Raw genomic sequence first — 17,362 nt, forward strand, 5'->3', positions numbered from 1 at the left:
GGCGCGCATTAGCGAAATTCTCATTCTGTTCAGACCATTTGTGCGGAGTTAGGGATGCTTCAATATGTGTGCGGAGCGTGTGAATGTGTCATTGCTCATACTCATTTTATATGGCGTTGTCTTCTTTTTCTTTACTACTTTTCATTTCTGACACTATGCATGAGCATGTATGTACCATTTGGCTTACACTGTACCTGGCTTCCGGGGGAGTAAAATGGCTGGATTAAGCATACAGCATATAGATAGACGTACATAGACGTGTCTAGGCAGTTGACTGACATTGCTTGTGAAGAGAAAATGTGGCGTACTACCCATCTGTTTGTCTACTTATCGTAGTTCGTAGTACCTAGACATCTTATTATACTTATGTTGGTATTCCCACACTGTACATGTATATATATATAACATAGTAAATTCAACCCCCCCCCAATCCTCTCTATATATAAAAGTATGCATATGTGAAAGATCACAAAGAAGTAACAGCCTCCCGCACCAACGGCGCAACCTGTTTCCGACTCTTGCTCAAATCCGCCTGCACCCACACCCGTCGATACTGCCCACCTTCATCACCCACCAACGACCGCGCAATCTCCTCTTCTTGATCCTGACGATCGACCACGTCGAGCGCCGCCCATGGCTGGAGACTGAGTTTCTCCTCCGCTTGGTCAACGAAGTGCTTTAGGGCTGTGGTTGCCACATCATCATTATTACCGTTGATGTTAGTGGTGTGACGACCCCCCTCCAACGCAACAACAAACAACTCCCTCGTAAACTCTCCCCCCTTCACAGGCGAGCTAAAGGCAGTCATAACAACCACAATACCCAGATCACGGGCTCGCGCGAAGCCCTCCACTGCGTCTAAGAAAGACCTCGCATTCCCTGCTTTGCGGATAATCCACGGGAGGGACTTGACCATTGAGCAGAAGCCGATTTCGACCGGCTTGGAGTTGGGGCTGGGGTTGGAGGAGGAAGGCGTCTCGGTCCATTGTTTGTAGTCGCGGTCGAGAATCTCGTTGACGGTGAGGAGGTTGAGGCTGTTTTGTTTGGTTTGGTGGACTTGGTTGTAGAGGTTTGTGGTGTTCTTGTTGTTGGGGGAGAGTTGGCGGGTGAGGAATTCGACGGCGTGTGTGTCCCATGGGGTGACTTTGTCTTTGGAGGTTAGGTTTGTGGTGTCTATTAGGATGGCTGAGAGAGCGAGAAGGGCGAGTTGGGCCTGCTGTTGTTGTTGTTGCTGGGTTTGGGGATCGTTTAATGGTGGGTTGTCACGCCAGAGGTTGAGGGATTGAAGGGTGTGCGCCACTAGCGATGCGCATGATCCTGCCGTGTGGATTTCTAGCGGTTTGATCTGAGGACCACGGGGCAGGAACCCCTCGTCGATGTGGTGGTCTACGCAGCCGAGGACTGTGAAGTCGACGGCTGTTTCTAGGCCGGGTATGCAGCCTTTGGGGTGCTGTTGCTGCTGCTGCGCGGCAGATGGTGATGCCATGGGCAGTGCATTCCAATCAACAAGGACAGCATCCGCTTGGAGACGTCCACTAGTACTTCCAGGATTAATCTTTAGCTGCGCCGCGAAATCCGCCACAGTCAGGAAATGGTCACGGAGGAGCGCGCCAGCCGACTCAGGCGTCTCGTCCCATGCTTGCTCGCCATCTAAGGCCGGGTGTGTCGATAAGTGGAGAGCCTTGACGAACTCCGGGCGGAGCCTGTACAGCTCCGGACCAGAGGGAACATTGGGCAGGTTGATGAGCGGGATGTGCTGTCTTGCGGTGAGATTGCCGAAATATGCGTAGACCACGGCGGAGATAATGGAGTCGAGATCTGCGGAGGGGTTGCCGATGACGTAGATGGGGGGTTCGGCGTGGGAGAGCGCGCCGGTTATGAAGCGGTGATGGGTTTGGAGAGCGGTTCGGAGGGTTTTGAGGAGGGAGGGAGGCATGGTGTTATATTTGATATACTTATGGATTTCTGAAGATGAAGCTTCGAATTAAGATGGGAAAACGTTATCGATCAGATAAGAAAGGCGGTTGTGAATGTCGGGCGGAATTACTGACCGCCTTGTTATCGTCGTCTATCTTCCTTCGTCCACTTCACTTCAACTTCATCTTCTATTTCCATTCTCCTTCGTCTGGATTGGGGACCTTCTGCTGAATTTTCTTTGATATTAGCGTGTAAGTACTTACTGAACTACTAATCTAGTTCTATTCCACTAACCTAGATAGATACATCTCCAATTACGGCCGTGTATATACACCATCCTGATACAGCCATAGACTTCATACTCATCCCACCAAACGAGTAAACAACAACTATATCTGTTACAATGGCCCTCTCCCTCCCCGAAGCCCTCGCCAAACTCCCCCGACACCCCCTCCTCTACTCCCACCCATCCCCAATCCACCCCCTCCCAGCCCTCACCTCCTACCTCAACACCAACACCAACACCAACCCACCCAAATCCACCAAATCCACCCCCCAAATCCGCCTCTTCGCCAAACGCGAAGACCAATCCTCCCCCCTCGCCTGCTCGGGCAACAAATACCGCAAACTCGAATACATAGTCCCAGACATCCTCTCCCCACAGCCCCTCTACAACAGCTACCCCAACAACACCCCCAACCCCAACCACCCCACGCCAAGTCAAAAAACAACAACCCTCGTCACAGAAGGCGCCATCCAAAGCAACCACACAATCCAAGTCTCCTCCCTCGCAAACCACCTAAACCTATCCTCAGTGGCCCTCCTCCACAAAGGCACAGGAGGCGGCCTCTCCGCATCCACCGACAAACCCTCCTTCCTCCGCACCGGAAACCCCCAAATCGCACACCTCCTCGGCGCGGACATCCGCGTCCTCGAAGCGGGCTCCACGAACGGCGGCAAGATTGACACCGTCGAGCCCGTCCTCGCTGAACTCCGCGCAGCAGGCAAAACACCCTACTGGATTCCCTCCGGTGCAAGCCTGCACCCCCTCGGCGGGGTGGGCTACGCGCGCTGCGCATTCGAGATCGCCGCGCAGGAAAAGGAACTCGGAGCTCGATTCGACTATATCTTTGTCGCTTGTGGCAGCGGAAGTACAGTCGGTGGCCTCATCGCGGGCTTTAAAATGCTCGAGCGGATGGAATCATCCTCTTCCTCCACTAGTACCTCCCCCTCCCAGAACACCGGAGGGAAAACCAACCCCCCCCGCAAAGTAATCGGCATAATCAACTCGCCCACGAAGCCTCAAACCTGGCACGAAGAGCGCGTGCTGCGCTTCGCGCGCCAAGCAGGGTCGCTCATCGGGTTAGAAGACGCGTCGCAAGCCATCACGCTCGAGGCAGACGTGCATCTTGACGGGCGGTTCGCGGGCGCTGCGTACGGCGTTCTGGACGAGGATACGAAGCGCACGATGGAGATTGCTGCGCGGAGGGAGGCGCTGATTTTGGATCCGGTTTATACGGGGAAGGTTTTGAGGGGCGTTATGGGGTGGGTTGAGGGGGGTGGTTTGGTGGGGGATTGGGAGGGAGGGGTGGGGATGTTGTTGGTGATTGTGAGGGTGAGGGTGATGGTGAGGGTCCGTTGAATGCGCTGTTTATTCATACGGGTGGACAGGCTGCTTTGGCGGCGTATGCGGATATTGAGTAATCTTGCATCTGCTGGTTATGCATCTTGGGTAGAATATTAGATAGAAGAGCATTCATCTATTGAAGGTACATATCACTAATTCTTTCTTTTCTTCTGTCTTTTCTTTTCTAGAATTACATTGATAGGACTCACTCAGCCTGAGCCTGCAAAACCACAGTACCTCAAAGACAACGAAACTAACACATACTGAAACAGCCAGCCAAACTCCCCTACACCGTCTCTTTTGAACGCATCGAGGTCGTAAAACCACACAGGCGCCGGGGACCGAAAATAAGGTCAAATGGAACGCAGGAAAGGAAAGAAAAGAAAAAGCCGAAACAAAGAGGAAACCCTCATCAACACCGGAATAATACATTGCAGAAAGCCACCTGGGATTTGAACGCCGCCCGCCAAATGCCTGTGGACATATTAATATTAATACGTCCGGCCGGGAAAAATTCCCGACGACTTGCGAGATATAAATAGGAGAACAGAGCAAAAGGAAAGAGAAGGAACAAGGAGAAAGAAAAGGGGGAGGATAAGAACTATAAAAAAGGTGTTAAACGCATGCCACATGAACCACCACGTCGTTGGGTACATCAAGAGGATAAGGTTGGATTGAGGATTGAGGATCGGTGAGGTCACCGCTGCGTTGGAGAGAGAGTCGATTCGCCCGTCTCGGCCGTCTCGGCCTGGTCGTTGGTTGCCCCGTTGGTCTCTCCGTTGGTCTCGCCGTTGGTCTCGCCGTTGGCTTTCTCGTCCGGCGACTCGTCGACAGAATCGGAATAATCTCCGCCATTGCCCGCGTCAAGCACCTCCAAAGCTTCGTTGGCGTGTGTATTTTCCATGGGCTCAGGCTCTAGTTCAGCTTCAGGCTCGATGTCCTGGTTCGTCAGATCGGCGAAGACATCGTCAAGATCCTGCCGCGGGCTGCTCCCGAAGGGGTTGGAGTTGCCCACGTCCACTCCGGCCGGCCGATCGGCCTCATCCCGGCTGAATGGACGCGGACTGAAGAGGGACGGGTTCAGGCCCTGGTGGGGAGACGGGGAACGGGCTGGGAAGGAAGGCGAATGGGGCTGGGGTAAGAAGGCCGAGGAGCCTGGGGCGAAGGCGGGCGCGGTCTCGTTCTCCGGGAGGGAATAGTTGGCAGAGAACGGATACGTCGACTGGGGAGCGTCACTCATCGGCGTCAGCGTCGGACCACCGCGGTTCGAGTCGGAATTGTTGCCATCCCCGGGAGTCGGCGTGTTTGGTTGAACATGGGAAGACCGACCGCTCTGGGAATCCATGGACTTGTTACGGGCGTGACTCGGCTTGGTGCGCAGATGGGGCGGAAGATCCTCCGGCCGCTCGACGCCTAGCTGCGCCATGATCTTCTGCTGCTTGGTGGGACGCGGCTTTCGCGTGGACAGGGATTCCTTCAAGATCGGCGGCGCATTTGGCGCCACGGGCGCCCACTTGTGGATCTCCTGTCGGAAAAAATTCGTCTCGTAGGCAAGCAGAACCTCGGCGCCTTCGATCTTGCGCAGGTAGAAAATCAACGTCGGCACCTCCTCCGTCGTGGGGCAAGCCGCATTTGTGAAGCCCTGGAGAAAATCTCGGAATGCCAGAGCCTTGCTGACAATGTTCTCCAGAATCTCTTCCTCATCGGGCTGGAACGGCAGGCCGGGCACTTCGGCCTGCCACTCCTGCAGGTCCTCGATCTTGGGACGCGCTGCGTCACGAGGGATCTTTTGCCGCCAATCGCAGATGGGACAGGTATATTTGTCGAACTCTTTGACTTTGCCGCGGGCGATCTTTAAACACTTGCCGTGGTACCTACTTCAGTCAGCCATGCTTCCGGAAAGCAAGAAATGTATATATAAAAGATCGAAATATAAAAATAAAGAAGGAGGACTAACCATTCGTGACAGACTTCACACTCGATCATCATGCCTGCCTCGGAATGTCGGCAAATGCAAAAAACATCGCGTTTTCGGGACTTCCCCCCGCCCCACATGCTGGCAGTCGTGGGGTTGTCCAATAGACCCTCCGGGGTATTGTCGCGGGAGGCGGGCTCCACGGGCGGTCGGTACCGATCCTCCAGGTCAAAACAGTACGAGTTCCTCTTCTCCACATACTCCATGTGGGACTTTAAGATGTGCAGCGGGGCATTGGCCTTGCCGAACAGCTTCTTCCCCTTCCGCATCCAGTCTTCGTGACGCTTCTGTTCCCTCTCGAGGTCGATGGCCCCCGTGGGCCGGCTGTTCAACCCCTCCAACGATTCCATGAGCTCCCGGACATCCTTATAGAGGGGCCGCTTGCGGAAATCCGGATCCCGACTCTTCTCATACAGGGACTGGATCTGCTTCTGGGCCTCCCGTTGCTTGATCAAGATGGCGTCCACCGCGGCGAGCGTGTCGGGCGACACGGGGAACCGGGCGGACTGCGCCGACAGAGCCTCGAGCTGCTGGTAGTGCACGGCCTCGACGGACATGAGCTCCTTGGCCTTGGCCTCCCAGGCCTCGCCGTGGCGGTGCAGGTCCTTGAAGTGCGACAGGTGCTCGTTGGTGGGCGACAGTCCGAGTTGCTCCCCGGTCCGGATGAGCTCCTGGCATTCCTGGAGGGTTAAAGGGCGGTCCCGCCGGAGGCGCGCCCCGTCGTTCCACCGCATCTGCCGGAGTAGGTGCTCGAGGCCCTCGACCTCGGGAACGTCCACGTTGAAATTGCGGGCGGACTCCACCAGCTCCTCCACCTCCGGGACCGATCGGACGTGGGGGTTCATGAGGGCAGCGTTAACGTCCTGGCGGAATTTCTCGATCTCGCGGGTCTTCTCTTCCAGAGCCGCCATCTGTGGACAGTCGAACGACAGTTTATCAGCCTCTGTAAGAAGGGCGTAGATGTTCTCTACTCTGCGGATTTCCCGATCTCGTTCTTCCAGCTGCGCGGCCTTAGAAGTACTTCGGCGCCAAGCCTTCTCGTTCTTCCTCCGGTTCTGCTGTTTGCGGGTGATGTAGTTGGTTGCTTCTTCAACCCATTTATCGCAGCGCTGGACGAATGCCGCAAGATCTTGGAGACCGGGCAGGTGGTATGGGATTTTCTCACCTTCATTTAGCAGGCTATGAAGGACCTTCAACTGGGGCTTGGGCTCGTTCTCCAGAGTCTTGTCGAGCTTCTCGCTCCATGCCTCCGGCACGCGGGCGCGCTCCACGACTTTCTGCACTAGGGCCTGGAAGGCGTGGTCCCCAATCCGGTACCGAAGCGTGTGATCCGGGCCGAGTAGTCGCTGGGCCAAGGGCTCTCCGCAGCAATCAAATGTATCCACGTGGATCATGCACACAGTCTTCCCGGTCCGATGGCAGCGAAACTGTGTGAGGTAAGTGTAAGCCTTGCAAAACGCGCACTGGTAATCCTCCTCGGGGAGATCCTCCTCCTCGACGAGGCACCGCAGCTGGCAGTCACCCCGGGCTGTCGGATCGTCCGACCCCAGGACGCAGGCGTGCGGGGCGATCTCGCGGTGCCGCGCGATCAGCGACGTCCGCTCCGCCAGCTCGCGGGCGCAGGTGCGCTGGAGGGCGGGCGCGAGCCACTTGGCGGTCTTGATGTCGAGCTCGCTCTTGGTGGCGGCGGTCATGAGCAACTCGTCGTGCGAAAAGCACGGGTGCCGCCGGAACGCCTGGAGGCGTTCCACGCCCAAGGCGCCCCACGGCTCCCAGTCGGGGGGCGCGAAGTTGACCGCTTCGTTGAAGTTGAACCCGTGGTTGAACCCGGCGTGGTACGCCTGCGGGAAGGTGACGACGAACTCGCCGGCCCGCTGGTCCAAGGCGTAGACCCTGACGCCGGCCTTCCGCAGCTGATCCGGCGGCATCAGGGTGACGAGCTGGAAGAGCAGGTCGGGCTGGCCCTCGAAGAGTTCCGGGACCGCCTGCCGCATGGCCTCCTCGAAGGCTTCCGCGTCCTCCCCCGGGATGCCGTACCAGGTCTTGGTGGCGCCGAAATGTTGATAGTTGGCCGAGTAGGCGTAATGGTCTTCGTTGTGCCAGCAGAAGGTCGAGAAGCACATGCCCACGTAGACCCAGGGGACGGTCATGCCCGAGATGTCGGTCTTGATGTAGCGGAACAACGAATCCCCGTAGAAGGGGAGGACATTCAGATTCCAGCCGTCGTGCGAATACGGGTCCAGCGGGTTGCGCTCCAGGGTGGGGAAGCCACTGCCGTGGGTGGTGGAGTGGATGTCAGCGCCGTACTCGACCTCGACGGTCTCGGTCAGGCTCTCGACCAGTCGCCAAAACTCGCGCTCAACGTCATCCTCGGACTCGCGGCGGTGCGTGTTGAGGACGGGGTCGAAGGGCATCTTGGACGCGAAGTAGTTCTTCTTGAAGTGACTGGCCTTCTCCTGGAACTGTTTGAGCGAGTAGACGCCTCCTTCCTCGAAGCCAAACTCGCCGGTGCCGACGAGGCACTTGGGACAATGCCAGTCATACTCGGGAACAGCGGTCAGGGGGGGATCGAGGCAGTACTTATGGAAACCGTTATCGCAGCTGTCGCAGACGAGAATCGAGGCTCGATCCTCGGCCTTGCCGCACGCCTCACATTTCTCCATGATGTTAACGCGATGGAATGGGACGGATCCAAGGGGGCAGAGGTGACTCACCTCACCGGGGGGTTGGCTATCAGATTTGCGCGCCCGGGGTGGGGCGGGGCGGAGTAGACTCATATGCGAACCGGCGACAGTAGGGGGTACATCTACAAGACAGAAAAACACAACCACAAAACACGGTCAGCGACGGTCCTTCACGTGTGATCCACGCGGAATCGATCAGTACCCTTACGTAACCGTTTGCTCCGCCGCCCATTTGGATCATCTCCATTCTCGGGCTGGGAACTGCTGTCGTGGCTGATGGCACGCTTCATCGGAAGCGGCCCATGACCATTGGAGAGGGGGGTGGCGCTCGGAGGATGGTCAGCGAGACTTTTGGGGGTCAGGGAGCCATTCTCGGCCTCGCGCTTGACCGGGGGTCCGTTGTTGACGGCCATGAAGGAGGGTGAGCGGTTGACGGCCGTGAAGCCCGAACTGGCATTGACCGGGGTGAACCCCGAGGCGACCGGACGCGGCGGGGGCGTGGGCTCGATCGGGGGGAGCGCCGGGCGATCCGGGGTGGCCTCGACCTCGGGCTTCGGGAGGCTCAACGCGGGTTGGGGCAAGGGAGGCTGGGCGGTGTGGTCGAGGAGGAGCGGCTTCTTAGCCACGGGGGAGGGATTGGGGGACGGGGTATACGGGCCGCCATGCTCGAGCTCCAGCTGCTGTTGGACGCCGGGCTTCGCCACGCGCAAGTACTCCTCGTAGGGCTGAAGCCACCGTTGGTAGGAGTTCTTGAGGGAGGTGGACAGGGACGACATGATCTTGCCACTGTAGCCCAGGTCCCGACCAATCTCGGCCCATTTCTTGGTCTTGCAGACGGCATCGAAGCCGCCGCGCACCTCGACGGCCTTTTTCAACTTGTAGAGATCCAAGGGGCGCTTGTCGACGGAGGGGAAGCGGTTGAGATTGGTACCATGCTGCTTGTGAAACTTGGCGAGCTGGTCGAGGTAGTTCAGGTTCGCACGGGTGCCTGGGACCAGGTCAGAACCGGGCAGGGAAGGACCACCGGCCGCAAACCGCGCCGAAAACGGGGGCATACCTCCTTCCACCGAGTTGAGCTCTTGACGACGGGTCTTGAAGTGGAATCGCTGCGCGGTGAAACGGAAAAATAATGGTTAGCGAAACTTGAACCTATGATGGAGAAAGGGGCCGTCGGCCAGGGGGAGATTTTTTTTTTTTTTTTTTTTTTCTTTCTTTTTTCTTTTCTCTTTCTCCAGCTTTTTCCATGTCAAGCATACCTCCGTGTCAATGGCAAAGGGGGGCTGCCAGTTTTCCGGTGGGATGATCCGACAGATGCCAAAATTCCTGCCCTCGGGGGCGATCTTGCGAATGTATTGCTCGGGATCCTTGAACTCCTCCTCGGTGGGACGAAATGTGGGAGCCTCCTGCAGGCCATGGGGACGAATGCGTTTGCCGAATTCTCGAGGGGCATTGGATTGGCCTCGTCGTTCGACGGTGGAGAGATCGAGGGGGGCGGATCTTCGAGCGCTCAAGGGGACATTGTGCGAATGCGAAGGATGGGTACTAGAGGAGCGAGGCGGTTGGTGGCTTGCGGGAGACTGACCACCAGTCGAGTTCCCTCCCGTTACGGCCGGGGCGACCATTTCTGACGGGCGAGAGACGTTGGATTGAACGAACCCACGGAGGAAGGGTGGGGGGAGGAGTGTGCGCGTTGGATTATCGCAGACGGAAGGACGAAAGCATGCGATGCGAAACGCACATGGAGTGCCGAGGCGAGACGGGGGGGGGGGGGTTGTGGATGGCGTTAGTGGATCGAGAGTCGAGACGAAGAGAGGAAGGGAGAGTAAAACGGATAGAGATCGAGATGGGGAGGAAAAGGGAAGGAGAGGAGGAGGATGAGAGGGATGATGAGATGATGAGAGCAGGGAAGAGAAGCCAAGATGAATCCGGGAAGAGGGATGGGGAGTGGAGAAAATCGGACGAAGCAGAAGGAGAAGAGAAGAAGAAGAAGAGAAGAAGAGAAGAAGAGAAGAAGAGAAGAAGAGAAGAAGAGAAGAAGAGAGAGGAAGAGGAAGAGGAAGAGAGAAAGACGAGGGAGGAAGAAGGGAACCAATCAGTCCGGTCTCGATCCAGTCGGTCTCAATCCCTCCACTGCATCCAGTCTAGATTGGTATCGATTCTCTTCTTGATTCTATGTACTTATCTGTCTGTTTAATTGATATAATTATTTTCTATAATTATCTTGATCTGTATTCCTCTGTTGATCGAGTCTAGTCGAATGGGATTGTTTACCATACCGAGTTCATACCTGATAATCCAGGCAAATCCAGATATCGCAAACGGTGATTACTGTACCATACATGGTATCATATCAGCTGTACTCGACAGAATTCTATACATATGAAAGAAATCATACACATAGATAGTGTTCGAATAGAAAATAACAAGGGAGACCGAGGTGAACCAATACCAAGGACAGAGGACAAGTGGACACGTCAACCATCCACCGTCTGCCAGTGGCTTTGGGTTGATCCAGCCATTCTTCTCTGGCGATGCCCTGGTATGTTCCGTATTGTGGATGGTAATACCGTTACGCTTCGATCTCCGTCGGTCCGGTCACGGGATCTGTATGCCTCAGGCTGTACTGCATTGGGACTGTACATTTTGTACCTTTACATCTCTCTATAAACATATAGATTTACATATAGATATTTATATCTATCTATGTCTGTCTGTATATGTATGTATATATTTATTTTTATCTATCGTACTACCGGTGTAAGCGTATAGAAGGGCCCAAGGGATCAGGTCGACCTATGAGTTACTCACATATCAATCATTAGACAAGACAGTACATACAAAATAATTCAAATAGAACGAAATAAAGATATCAATAAAGTAGTACAAGTAGTAAGAATGAAATAAAAATAGGCATGATCATCTACCCTGTAGTCCATAGATAAAGATAGTAGAGATCTTATCGCAGATCATCCGCATCTCATTTTTCTCTCCCCGACTCTTCCTCGCCCATCACCTCCACTCCTCCTCCACCATGCAGCCCATCTCTCCACCATCCAAGGAGGAGATGCTCCAGTTTACCCTCTCCAACCCTGTCGCCTCGACCCTCTCTCCGCGCCTGGGGTCGTTGGCCATCGCCGGGAGAACATCCATCTCCACGCCGCATGTCCTTCCCTTGTCCTCCCGCGGCGCTCTCCCGCACATCGCCCACGATGTCCTGCGCGACCACACCTCCGTCGCCAGTGTGTATCTTGGCTTGGAAGATTGTACTCAATTTAGATCCATATCTATCATTTAAGAAAGGAGAAATACTGACAATATGCCCATCGGGCCAGGTCAGTCCTAGAAAGGCAACACATCAAGAGTGAACCCCCCCTCTACAAAATCCCCACAGCCCCCCATGAATCGGCTCTCCGCAACTTCACCTGTCTCCCCGACGATATCGGCCTCATTCTGGGCCCTCGTCGCGTCCCCCCATCGTCTGTCCCCCGGACAACACGACCAACTCGATCGCCATCTCCACCATGTTCGGATTCCGCCAGTTGGAAGCCACCCAGTACGTCGACGCCGTCCGGAGACTGCGCCCAGATATCGTCGTCGGCCTGGCCGATCTTCGACCGGGACAGTCGCCCGGCGTCAAACGCCGCGGCAAGATGGTCGACCGCACCCATGCCTACACCATGCACGCCACCGAGCAGCTCTACGGCAGTGCCATCCCCGAAAGCAGCCGCTCCCCGGCGGCCTACTTCGCCCCCGTCCTCCCGCTCGACAACACCGAGCAGTCCATCTACCTCGAAGACCTGGAGCACGACCTGCGATCGTACCTCTCCGGTCTCGCGCTATACGAATCCGCATCGCTATCCCTAGTCCCCGACGGGCTCGCCTCCCTCCCGCGCCTACTCCTCAGCGACCCGGAAACCCCGCACGACCTCCTCCGCGACGTCTCACTAGGTGCAGACCTCCTCACGGTGCCCTTCTTGAGCGCCTGCTCCGACGCCGGCATCGCCCTCGATTTCGTCTTCCCGGCACCATCGTCAGAGTCGCCCGGCACGGAAGCGAGAGCGCCCCGTCCCCTCGCCTTCGACCTCTGGTCCACCGACAACCACCCCACCGACACAGGGCCCCTCTCGCCCAACTGCACCTGCTACGCCTGCAAATCCCACCACCGCGCATACGTCCACCACCTCCTCACCGCCAAGGAGATGCTCGCCTGGACCCTCCTCCAGATCCACAACCTCCACACCATCGACTGCTTCTTCGCCGGAATCCGCGAGAGCATCAGCCGCGGCACCTTCGACGCTGACGCCCACACCTTCCACCGAACCTACGACTCGGAACTGCCCGAAAGGAAGGGCCAGGGTCCACGGTAACCTCCTCCTCCCTCCCTATCTTCTCTATCCATCCATACTAACTAATAATAATACAGCCTCCGCGGCCACCAACTCCCCGCCGCAGGACCCTACCAACCCCGCCCCAACCCCCGCTCCTTCGGCCGCCTCGACGACGCCCTGCAAAAGTTCGCCGAGTCGCAGTCGTCCGTCGCTACGCCCGACACGGACGCCGACGGCCTCGAGGAGCATGGCTTCGCTCAGAAAGAGTCTTCCTAGCTTTTTATCGCTGGGAAGGGACCAGGATCGCTGGAGTGATCTTCACCTAGATCTGGGTAGAGATAGAGATCTGACTGTGACGTATATACGAGATTTGGTAGCGTTGAATTTGATATATTTATATTACGTGCAATATACTACTCGAAAGCCTCTTCTATAGATATATATATATAGAGAGAGTACAAGTCATGAGACCCTCCCACCACATATATATATAACATACGCATGGATTAGTTTCAATCATCTGAGTCAAAAGAGTGGCGAAGGATCAAATATATATCCAGCAGTAGAAACCCCTCATTTCACACTGTCAGGTGACGATGTTTAAATGTAACACCAACCTCAGCCCTAGCATATAAATATATATATATACAAAGCTTAGCCTTCCGTCCCGATCACGAAATAAGATACACTGGTGTTCAATCCTAGACGCACTATCACTATCTTTTCATTTAGGTTATTACTGGTGGATGGAGTTCTGTATACTCGCACTGATAGCTATTGAATGGACAATGATCAAGTAAGTGGGAATGGTGTAGCATTACTACTACTAAATACTACTAAAGATATAGCTGAATAGAAACCTGCTCACCGATATGCATATACACAAGGGAAAGGCAAAGGGGGAAAAGAACAGAAAAGAAAAGAAAGCAAAGAAAAAACCAATTTAGATATATTGCATGTCATTCCATCCAACAAAAAGTAGAAAGGTAAAGTAAGGAAGAAAGGAAGAAGGGAAGAAGGAAAATCTAACTCTCAATCAACTCCCTCCACATCCACGACCTCTCCTCCTGCTCCTCCTTCGACCCAACCTTGGTGCCGGCACCGAAATCCTGCCCCACGACACACACCAGCCAGACGTCGTTCTTAGTATCGTTGAGGAAGCGTTCCGTCGCCGACCCCCGCGGGTGGATGCGTCGCCACTCGTCCCAGATGCGGAAGGCCTCGTCGCCCCAGGCGCGGAAGCTGACCTCTTCGATGATGGTCGGCGTGACGATCTCCTTGCCGCGGAACACGCCCCACGTCACGGCGTTGACGTTTTCCGGGTTGATCTCGATGGGGTCCGCTTCGGAGCTCTGCGATGGCATGGACGACTGGAAGTCGCCCTTGCTGTTGACGGCGAACCAGGCGAGTTTCTCGTGGCCGTGCTTCTGTAGGAGGGGCTTGACGACGGTGGTGTAGTCGCTGTTGGGGCAGAAAAATTCCACGAAGGGCTTCTGGAAGACGAAGCCTTCGCCGGGCGGGCCCCAGCCGAATACGGGGTCGTCGCTCCGCCGGCCGTTCACGGCTGGCTGCGAGGCGAGCGTCCACCAGCCCTTCTTGTCGATCAGCTGCAGGAGCTCCGGGCGGATGGTGGCCGTCTCGGGGCTCAAGCCACTGCTGTTCTCCTCCGCACCGCCTTCGGACCAGGGAACGATGTAAAGCTCGTCCGACACGTGCCGGCGGAAGAGCGCACTGATGTCGTCGCGGGAGGCAGGGTAGCCCCAGACCCGACGAGCGACGGCGGGGGTAACCTTCAGGGAAGGGCCGTAGCCGTCGATCTCTCCGAACGCAGGCGACCGCGCGTCACCCCAACGACCGTTGGGGAAATCATCCCAGGTGGCTTCTCGGCCGAGCGCACCCAGCCCTTCGGAGATCTGCAGCGTGGTGCTGCGGTCCGGCGGCATGGCGGGCATGCCGGCACTGGTGGCCGGAGCCTCGTGGGTCATCGAGCTCCTGGAGGACTCAGCGAACTGTGGCCGATCCACGATGACTCGGTTATGGGGAAGGGAGTTGAGCGACGACCGGCGGCGCCTGGAGGCGGAGCGGCTGGCTCCATTGGGGCCCGCGGCAGACAAGTCGAGGGCGGATAGACTGCCGCCATCAACCAATGCATCCGAATCGTCGGCGTACTCGGGGATCAGGCCGCAGCGCTCGATGATGAAAGATACCGTCTTCTCCAGGTTCAAGGTGTAGAAATGGAACCCGCGTTGCGCGGGACGAGGAATCTTTCGGATCCCGCCCACCAGCTCAGTGAGCACGTCGACGCCAATGCGCTTGACCGCGTCATCGTCGAACCGCACCTCTTCCATCTTCCTGATGATCGGGGGCGGGATGTGTACATGGCTCAGCTTGGTCACTCTCGTTAGGATCTTATAGCTGTGGATGGGCATCAAGCCGGGGATGATGGGGATGGTCTTGAAGGCGCCCGACTCATGGGTCCGGAGACGGTTCTCGAAGTTCACGTAGGCGTCCACATCATAGGTCAACTGGGTCATGATGAAGTCGGCCCCGGCTCGCGTTTTCTCCACCAGGTACGGCAGATCCCTCTCGGGGTCCTGGGTGTCTTGGAAGGAATCGACGGGGTGACCTTCCGGGTAGGCGGCGACACCGACGCAGAAGTAGTCTCCGTACTGCTGGCGGATGTAGCGAACCAAGTCGATGGCAAATGTGAAATCCTTGTTGCTATCGTCCTCCCCGTGCATGTTGTATTCCTCGCTGCGCGGCGGATCACCCCGCAGGGCCAAGATGTTCCTGATTCCCAACACCTTTGCCTCCTCGAGCGCCTGGTCGACGAGCTCCCGACTCGTGTTGGTGCAGGTCAGGTGTAAGCAAGTGGTCAATTGCAACTGGCGCTGGCAGACTTCCGCCAGCTCCAGCGATCTGGTCGCGGTACTCCCGCCGGCACCCCATGTGACAGTGACGAACAGCGGTCGCAGGGCCTGTGCCATGCGCTCTAACCGGGCTTGGAGGTTTGCAAAACCCTAGATGTAGTCATATCACATGGTCAGCCATGGTCTCTTTTACCTCATCCATATTATTCCAGTGCGGGGAGGGGGACCCCACCATCTGAGTTTTGGGAGGAAAGAACTCCAAAGAAAAATAATTTTCATCCGGCGGCAAAGCCGCGATCTTATCCGTGATCTTCTCCATGTCGAGCTCTTGTGGTGAGTAGACGACGGAACGGGGTTGTTGGGGGGGTTGGATGGGGGAAGTAAAAGAAGAGGAAGAGAAAGAATAGTAGGACGAGCGATAACGAGATGGAGGGGAGATCGGAGGGAGATCGGAGGAGACTTGGGCCCGCCGACGGAAGGCAGCTGACTTGGTGGTTTTTATTTACTCAAGTTTTTCTTTCTTCCTTCTAGTATTATTTGTATTTTTTTGATTCAATCCTTTGATCTCTGTTTGCACTGGTTCCTTTTCATATACAGTTTACAATACGGTAAAACTGTGGAATATGCCGGGTTGAGGCAGCAATTGATGCATTCGGCCTCCGCAGGCGCATCATCAAGAAGCACGATACCAGGCATAATCTCGAACATAAGACTCTAGAAAAAGTCCCTCATTACATGCAAGTATACGGACTGCTATAGTTCAGAATTTACATGATTAATCGATCTGAAGTTGATTAATGGCCATATTCAGAACTATACTACAATTGTGTACGGAGTATTCAACCATGAGATCTACGCGATGTACTAATCAATGTATGAAATGCACTAAATGTACTAATCGCCGAGTTATATGCAAACATAACAAACATAGGCTCATCGCTCAACTCAACCAGATGATATATCGCGACAGAATCGCCTCGGCTTCAATTGACAATTGTCTGACAATTGACAGTTGACTGTCCATTAGCTCAGGAATGCTCCTACCTGTCTGATTGATTCTGCAATTGATTATCTCTACCATCTTTCCGTTCCCGAGACACCTCACAGCCGGACACCCTCGAACACCCCGTCGTTCCTCACCACCGATCAACCACTCGTCCACATGCTCTCAACAATGCGATAGAACACCTACACACCCTCAAATCTCACAAATATGCCACCCTCTCCCCGCCAACCTCCTCTCCTCCACTACATCCGAGCAATCTCACGCCCCCGCGCCCCCCTCCCCCGGCGCAACCTATCCACGTCCCCTCCCACCCCTCCCACCCCTCCCAAAAAAGACCCCCGTTCACAGCTCCGCCGCCTCAACGACCGACTCCCGGCCTTCCTGCGCGCATACACCACGCCCCTCCTCGGCGCCCCCGCCACCTATATCACCTCATTCCTGATCCTCCACGAGCTCACGGCAATTGTACCCCTCTTCGGTCTAGTCGCCGCCTTTCACTACGGGAATTGGCTCCCTGATTTGACCGCTAATCGGTCTTTCGAGGAGGGCACGCAGCGTTTTGCGCGGTGGTTGCGCAAGAAGGGATGGGTGGAGGATGCGGATGTGGAATCTGTTGTTGGGGAGGGGTCGTCGGATGACTCTATCGGGAGGTTGTCTCCGACTAAGGAAGCGGCGGGGGGAAAGGAGGGGACGGGTGCGTGGTTGATTTTGGAATTCGCTACAGCTTACGCGATTACCAAGGCTTTTTTGCCGCTGCGGATTGCGGCTAGTTTTTGGGCGACACCGTGGTTTGCTAGAGTTGTTGTGAGTCCTTTGGCTCGAGGGACGAGGGCCTTGTTTGGGAGGAAGTAGACCGAGCTACCGAGTTCGAGTAGCATCGTACTAAACGCGTCGACTAGAGGTTGTTTTAAGATGTAGGTTTTTTTTAAATTCGTTTTATATTTCTCATCCCGTC

General features: G+C 55.7%; 6 protein-coding genes across 6 annotated transcripts; 3 read left to right on the plus strand and 3 right to left on the minus strand.

The window, feature by feature from the left end:
• Window positions 1-106: 106 nt before the first annotated feature.
• P168DRAFT_305189 (putative exopolyphosphatase) lies at window positions 107-1,936 on the minus strand (the record flags this gene model as incomplete). Its single annotated transcript, XM_024838908.1, has 5 exons — window positions 107-153; window positions 188-218; window positions 253-323; window positions 365-383; window positions 575-1,936. The coding sequence occupies 5 exons, from the start codon at window positions 1,934-1,936 to the stop codon at window positions 107-109; spliced, it is 1,530 nt and encodes a 509-aa protein (XP_024692478.1).
• Window positions 1,937-2,320: 384 nt separating this feature from the next.
• On the plus strand, window positions 2,321-3,621 carry P168DRAFT_311407 (tryptophan synthase beta subunit-like PLP-dependent enzyme; the record flags this gene model as incomplete). The annotated part of the gene is made up of 2 exons (XM_024839495.1): window positions 2,321-3,505; window positions 3,550-3,621. The coding sequence occupies 2 exons, from the start codon at window positions 2,321-2,323 to the stop codon at window positions 3,619-3,621; spliced, it is 1,257 nt and encodes a 418-aa protein (XP_024692479.1).
• A 620-nt stretch (window positions 3,622-4,241) lies between these two features.
• On the minus strand, window positions 4,242-9,825 carry P168DRAFT_237857 (putative PHD transcription factor (Rum1); the record flags this gene model as incomplete). Its single annotated transcript, XM_024833576.1, has 5 exons — window positions 4,242-5,418; window positions 5,502-8,176; window positions 8,234-8,325; window positions 8,406-9,309; window positions 9,460-9,825. The coding sequence occupies 5 exons, from the start codon at window positions 9,823-9,825 to the stop codon at window positions 4,242-4,244; spliced, it is 5,214 nt and encodes a 1,737-aa protein (XP_024692480.1).
• Window positions 9,826-11,234: 1,409 nt separating this feature from the next.
• Window positions 11,235-12,921, plus strand: P168DRAFT_311409 (tRNA-guanine transglycosylase family protein; the record flags this gene model as incomplete). The annotated part of the gene is made up of 4 exons (XM_024839496.1): window positions 11,235-11,466; window positions 11,541-11,668; window positions 11,743-12,566; window positions 12,627-12,921. The coding sequence occupies 4 exons, from the start codon at window positions 11,235-11,237 to the stop codon at window positions 12,805-12,807; spliced, it is 1,365 nt and encodes a 454-aa protein (XP_024692481.1). The 3' UTR covers window positions 12,808-12,921.
• Window positions 12,922-13,329: 408 nt separating this feature from the next.
• P168DRAFT_254674 (methylenetetrahydrofolate reductase (NAD(P)H) MET12) lies at window positions 13,330-15,762 on the minus strand. Its single transcript, XM_024834419.1, has 2 exons — window positions 15,634-15,762; window positions 13,330-15,551 (listed from the first exon to the last, which is right to left on the minus strand). Exons 1-2 carry the CDS (start codon window positions 15,718-15,720, stop codon window positions 13,557-13,559), a joined length of 2,082 nt encoding a protein of 693 aa, XP_024692482.1. The 5' UTR covers window positions 15,721-15,762; the 3' UTR covers window positions 13,330-13,556.
• A 993-nt stretch (window positions 15,763-16,755) lies between these two features.
• Window positions 16,756-17,259, plus strand: P168DRAFT_210139 (uncharacterized protein; the record flags this gene model as incomplete). Its single annotated transcript, XM_024833049.1, has 1 exon — window positions 16,756-17,259. A coding segment is annotated over one exon (504 nt), but the record flags the coding sequence as incomplete, so codon positions are not given.
• Between the last annotated feature and the right edge of the window lie 103 nt (window positions 17,260-17,362).

The sequence above is a fragment of the Aspergillus campestris genome (genome assembly GCF_002847485.1).
Source record: "Aspergillus campestris IBT 28561 chromosome Unknown P168scaffold_7, whole genome shotgun sequence".
NCBI lineage: Eukaryota > Fungi > Ascomycota > Eurotiomycetes > Eurotiales > Aspergillaceae > Aspergillus > Aspergillus campestris.